The sequence below is a fragment of the Scomber japonicus genome, chromosome 12 (assembly GCF_027409825.1).
Source record: "Scomber japonicus isolate fScoJap1 chromosome 12, fScoJap1.pri, whole genome shotgun sequence".
NCBI classification, from domain to species: domain Eukaryota; kingdom Metazoa; phylum Chordata; class Actinopteri; order Scombriformes; family Scombridae; genus Scomber; species Scomber japonicus.
This window is the reverse complement of record NC_070589.1, coordinates 34,502,823-34,509,523: the sequence shown is the minus strand read 5'-3', so window position 1 is coordinate 34,509,523 and position 6,701 is coordinate 34,502,823. Positions and strand designations below refer to the sequence as shown.

The 6,701-nt window shown below is 39.4% G+C and overlaps 1 protein-coding gene across 2 annotated transcripts in view; it reads right to left on the bottom strand.

The window, feature by feature from the left end:
- Window positions 1-3,977: 3,977 nt before the first annotated feature.
- Window positions 3,978-6,701, bottom strand: part of LOC128368677 (CYFIP-related Rac1 interactor B-like) — a 16,785-nt gene continuing 14,061 nt past the window's right edge. For both annotated transcript variants that reach the window (XM_053329537.1, XM_053329536.1), the window contains exons 10-11: window positions 5,390-5,460; window positions 3,978-4,329 (exon numbers count right to left, since the gene is read on the bottom strand). In XM_053329537.1, coding sequence (XP_053185512.1) covers window positions 4,260-4,329; window positions 5,390-5,460 — 141 coding nt within the window. In that variant the 3' untranslated portion in view covers window positions 3,978-4,259. The remainder of the gene's footprint in view (window positions 4,330-5,389; window positions 5,461-6,701) is intronic.

Sequence of the window (6,701 nt, the reverse complement as noted above, 5' to 3'; positions counted from 1 at the left end):
TTTCAATAAAAATACAGTAGTGCCTGGCCGGTCGTTGTTGTGTGAAACCCCATGGTGCCTAACCCTAACCCCATGGTGCCTAACCCTAACTTAAACCCCATGGTGTCTAACCCTAACCCCATGGTGCCTAACCCTAACCCCATGGTGCCTAACCCTAACCCCATGGTGCCTAACCCCATGGTGCCTAACCCTTACTTAAACCCCATGGTGTCTAACCCTAACCCCATGGAGCCTAACCCTAACCCTAACCCCATGGTGCCTAACCCTAACCCCATGGAGCCTAACCCTAACCCCATGGAGCCTAACCCTGACCCCATGGTGCCTAACCCTAACCTTAACCCCATGGTGCCTAACCCTAACCTCATGGTGCTTAACCCTGACCTCATGATGCCTAACCCTAACTCCGTGGTGCCTAACCCTAACCCTTACCCAGATAGCATGCGAATGTGGGCCACTTGAGGCAATGATCCGGCACTGTAGGCATTCTTCTGGCCCGGACAAAACAGACGTGAACCTAAACTGGCCCATGTAGTAAATGCTACATTTGGGCCAAATATCACAAAACGAATATGGCCCATCTTTGGCCGAAATATGGCAAGTATGGCAATGACTAATCCGGATGTGAGCCTAAAGAGGCCCACATATAAGGAAACATACTTGGCCCACCTTTGTTGAAACATATTTGGGCCAGTCTTGGCCGAACTGGTTTATTTGGTGTGTTTTTGGTTGACATCTGGCATTGTGATGGCTTGGTTATGGCCCACTTTTGGCAAACATGAGCGGACCGCCCAACTGCCATCATTCCATGCTGTATGTGGGCCGGATGAACATGTCAGGTGTGGGCCAGATATGGGCCAAAAGAATTTTGCTATCTGGGTTGTATGTGGTTGGAGAGATTTGTTGTGTTGCTGTTGTACTTTACTGTTGCTGTTGTACTTTAATCCTACAAACAGCGAGTGACTTATTTAGAACATCTCCATCTTTGCAAAAGCCAAAGTGTTTCCACACACTGGGCCGCAATGGTGGCTTGATAATTTTGCCACTCTATGTTTTGTTTAGTTGTCTTCTTAAATTTGCGCTGCTGCTGGCGCGTAGCGATGACATCACAGATAGGCAGACTGAATTGAGTAACGTCTAACACCTTTATCATTAAAAGTGCAAAGAAAAATCATCCATATAAAGTCTGACGTGCTTAAATCCAATGCGTTATTTCCTAGTAGATTGATTAGATTTTAAAACAATGTTAGATCGATATGTCGTCTGGAAGGCCAACTTGCCGAGCACAGATCGATGTAGTAGATGAACACCCCTACTCATATATAACATGAACACAACATGAGAGTCACAGAGAGATTAAAAAGGTAAGAAATAGTATGTTTTAATTCTGCTGCTGTTAATGTCAAAGAAACAGATTTTTACTTAAAAAAAAACTTTATTTTGCGATCACAATCATCATTTAAAACAGTTTAATGCCATACAATCCCTGACACTGCAGCATTAACATACAAAGCAAAAATTTAAAAAATAAAAAAGCTTGTACAGGTTTCCAGTCAGACCCTCACATCAGTACCACAACATTTCATTGCCAGCGCTCTGCAGCCAGTCTCATACTGGGCCTGGACTGGTTTTACATGCTTTTATGCACCAGGTTACATTTAAACTGTGGAAACTAAATTAAAGAAAAAATGAAATGAGGAAACAGTTTGAAATGTTTTTGTTTGCTTCTCAGTCACAATAATAATAATAATAAAATGTTCAGATGTTACTGGGACCAGCAGCGGCTCCAGTCCAACCAGTCAAACTGGCTACTGAGCATGTGCAGACGCTTTTCCACCAAATGATCCAGAAAACTACATGAACTGCAATCTTAATGATTACTTTCATTATTAGATTAATCTGTTTATTATGTTGTGGATTAACTGATTAGTTGTTTTGTCTTTAAAATGGTGAAAAATGTTGATCAGTGTTTCCTAAAGTCCAACAGGAAGTCCTCAAATGTCTCATTTTATCAACAACACAAAAAAATGTTAAATTTACTGTCACAGGCTGGTAAAGAAACCAGAAAATATTCACATTTAACAAGCTAGAAGCAAAGAATTGGAAGGTTTTTTTCCTATTAAAAAAACAACTTAAAAAAAGTCAGAACAGTTGGCGATTCATTTAAAAGATGCAGACTAATCGATTATAATTGATGAATCATTGCTGATTTAACCCAGAACCAGGAAACAGCATGACTGAGACTCTAAAGTCATCGGCTCTGCAGGTATTTTGGTCATAAATGAAAATATTGGACAAATGAATTCTGATGTTATTAGATGAAAAGTACAACCTCGGCCACAGAAACTTTTCTTTTTTTCTTTTTTTCTTCTTCTGAGGTAGGAAGTGCGGCAGAGGACTTAAAATCAGTCTGATAAACTTGCGGTACCGTTTGTGGGTTCTGGAGGTGGAGGCGATACCGCGGGGTTGATCCATCACACCATTCACACAAAAACAACAACGACACTCCAAGAAAACGGCGGCTAACTGATCCGAACTGCTAAAAACAAAAAGCTGCATTCACGTCACATCAGAGGCACAGATGAGCTCACAAAGGAACCGCCGCTATGTTTTAACTAGGTTAAAGTTAAATTATACTGAAAATGCAAATGATTGTTTCCTGAGAACTTTGCACCACATGAAGAGATCTAAAAACGATTATTCCTCTTTGTGTTGTTGTCTGTGTGGATTCATGAATCATTCCTTTTAGTCTAACCACAATGATTCATATTATATTAAGACTTCCTTTCAAGACATCCGCAGCTACTGACGATGTCCTTTTGTCACATGCCAGACTGAAGATGACTCAGTTAGTTAGTTAGTTCGTACCAAACTGTTATTATTATTATTATTACTGTTTAGAGACATATTACCACAACTGCAGGCATCTTGGTTTCTAGAGAACAATAAAGAGCCAAATTGTCCCAGAAGAATAAAAACCTCAAAATAATAACAGGATGTCGTTTAGGCTGTTTTTTCCCACAACTTATATAATATAGTATAATTGGGGTTTTTTTTTGCAGATTTTTTGTCTTTAGCAGCCTTTAAACAAAACTTAACGTCACATAACCCAACAGCTGGACAGAAGAGGTTTTTAAACAGCAGGTAAAAAACTGATTTTAGACTCAAGGCGGTGCTGCTAGGCTGCGTTCACACTGCAAGCCAAGACTTATGAAATCTGAACAGTCATAAATCACATGAAATCCGATTTTTGCAATCCAGATGGAAACCACCTTTGAGTCTGAACAGTTCCAAACACTCAGATCTGATTAGACTGTCTGTGACGTCTCTCTACGTCTCTACGCGAAACCAGACCCGCTTATTCCAGTTGTTGTTGCTAGGTGATATCACTGGAGGACGTAAACATCAGTCCATGGACAGAGGACGGAAACAAACTCTTAATCTTTGGGGAGATGGCTCATATCACACAATACACGCTAGAACAACCTGTCAGATTGGTCATTCATGTGGCCCAGTCTGAACAGAGCCAGTGTGGACAGTCAGGCCTAAAAATTTGGATTTGAGAAGGAATCAGATTTGCCTGCAGTCTGAACGTGGCCTTAGAGTCACAGAAAGTCTTACAAAAAAACGATGGAATATATGATCGCAGAAATCAATCAATAATTCAATACAACTAGTCCAACAGGAAGTCAGACATTTTGATTTAAATCCTCTCCATTTCCAGTCTTCGTACATTAACAAACTCCTCCTAGAGATTTAACAGACTCAGTATCATCCTGAGATGAAAAGTTATACCTGGTCATTATGAGATGGACGTTAATGTTTTTTTAATCTTAAGCGATGTTCAGTAAACTTATAAAACAGTAAACTATTAGTGGATTGTGATCCTGCCTGATGTAGGGGGCGCTGTAACGGCGAGCAAAAGAAACTAGAAATACGAGCGTTAACTGTGCTATTATTATTATTATTAACGTTTGTGTTTCCGACATGACGTGAATGCAACTTGTATAAAAACAGCTGATTTTTACAGTTCTTGGATCAACCAAGAAGAATCACTCCATCAGTCACTTTCTATAGGAAATATATTCTTTCATAAGAGAATTTAAAACAAAACAAAAAAATGAGGTTAAAGACAGAAGTATTATTATCTGAAGGTTTGTTCAGTAGTTTCTTTGTTTTTGAAAATTTGGACCAAAAGAAATAAAAACACTTTTTGTCGAGCTGCGTCGTTCCAGTTCCAGTTGTGCTGAAGAAGCGTGGAGTTAATTTGTCTGCAGCATGCCTTTGATCTGCTTGGAGGTAGTCTCATCGTTCAGATGTTTGGTCGTGTACCTGCCGAGGGGGGAAAGACCAAACTATTGATCATATCTGACTACTGATGGACGGCAACAGGAGAGAAAATCATATGGAGCTTTTCCACTAAACAGTTCTAGCTCGACTCGACTCAGAGGACGAAAGAAACCAGGACATATTCTCATTTAACAAACTGGAATCAGAGAATTTGATACGATAAACTTTATTGTCACCTTGGGGAAATTTGTCTTGGACTCAAGCTGATACATAAATAAATGACCTCAAACACAAAAAAGGAAGGAAGAGAAGAAGAGATGAAAGGAAGGAAAGAAGAAACAAACGAAAGAAAGAGAAGACAGGAAAGAAAGAAAGAGAAGACAGGAAAGAAAGAAAGAGAAGACAGGAAAGAAAGAAAGAAAGAAAGGACAGATGGAAGGAAAAGAAGACAGGAAGAAACTAAAGAAAGAAAGAAAGAAAGAAAGAAAGAAAGAAAGAAAAGAAACCAGGAATTATTCTCATTTAACAAACTGGAATCAGACAATTTGATACGATAAACTTTATTGTCACCTTGGGGAAATTTGTCTTGGACTCAAGCTGAGAAGGAAGGAAGGACAGATGGAAGGAAAGAAAGAAGGAAAGAAAGAAAGGAAGAAAGAAAGGACAGATGGAAGGAAAAGAAAGAAAGGAAGCTGCTCTAACCTAAAGGAAATGTGTTCCAGGTGTTTAACAGATCAGTAGCTGCTACCTACTGCTTGTTTCTGGATCCAAGCGAGCTGAGCCGATACTAACATGTGACATCATCAGACTGCCGGCCATTTTTAAACACCGACAACAGTGTTACAGAGATTCAGTTTCTCTTCTCTTGCTTTGTGTGTGACAGAAAGACACATACAGCAGCAAGTACACCATCGCCTCCATGTCCATCTCCATTGTTTATGTGTTTGTGTTGCTATGACGACCCCGCTCACGTTGAGGAGGAACTATAGTAATGGAAAAGGTTCCTGGTAGCAAACAGAGTCGAGTCGAGCTAGAACTGTATAGTGGAAAAGCTCCAGTAATGAATGTTTAGTCTGTGTGGTGCGTTTGAGGACTGTCAGACCTGAGAGCGTTCAGTAATCCCTCCACGCTGCTGGGCGGCTGCTCCTTCAGCACTCGGATGCATCCTTTCATCTGCAAATAAACCCGCGAAAAAAAACAGGTTTAATACATCCATCAGTCAACATTTCAATAAGACTGAGACCTATTCACTTCTTTATTTCATTTTGTCATATTTCTTCCATTTAAATAAACATATCATGCTATAAGTTATTTGTAAAGTAGGCAAGCTGAAATTAATTATTACTATTTTCAATATTTATTTAATTTGGCGGCTGTGGGCAGGAGGTAGAGCGGTCGTCCTGCAATTGGAAGATTGGTGGTTCGATTCCCGGCTCCTCCAGTCCACATGTCGATGTGTCCTTGGGCAAGACACTTAACCCCAAAATTGCTCCCGTTGCTATGCCAACGGTGTGTGTGAATGTGAATGAATGTTAGATCCCTCTGATGAGCAGGTTGGCACCCTGCGTGGTAGCCCCTGCCATCAGTGTATGAATGTGTGTGAAAGGGTGAATGATGTCATGTAAAGCGCTTTGAGTGGTCGCACAGACTAGAAAGGCGCTATATAAGTACAGTCCATTTACCATTTACCATTTACCAATTTAATTAATGTGTCAATTATTTTCTCAATTAATCATTTTGTACATTTAGTTTTTTGTCACAGAGGAATTCAGGAAATATTCATATTAAAGCAGCTAAAAACTTTGAACCCTTTCCTCTCTTTCTGCTTCTTCCTCTTTATTCATCTTTCCACCTCTGCCTGTTCTGTTGTTTTCTTTTACTCAACACCAAAACGCCAGTAAATCCTCCAAATCCTAATATGTATTTTTCAGTTTCTGTCCTAAAAGTCTTCATGTTCCCATCAGCTCTATAAAGCCTCTTTGTGTGTTTTTAAATCATTGTTTCAGTTTTGAGGCCCCTTGTTTCAGATAAAGCTGAGATAGAGCTGCATGTGGATCATTTAGTTTGTTCTGCTGCCATCTAGTGGCCAAAAGTAATAATAATTATAAAAAGATGAATGAAGCTTTAAAAATGACAAAGTTTTATTTTGTTTTTAGTTTTGTAGCACTGAATAATGTAACTAGTGAGCTGGAGGCAAAATGTGAGATTAAGAAGTATTAAATTACTAAATACTCAGACGTCTTTACCTGCTGCACATTTCCAGGTCTATATTTAAAAAACTGTGGCTATAGTTTATATTACATCTTGATCCTATACATTCTGTTCATTCTATGTCTTAACAACGTTTTAATTGATTTTATTTTACTTGTTGTTGCTCTTTAGCTGCTAAACGCTCCACTATGTTCACCAGCTAG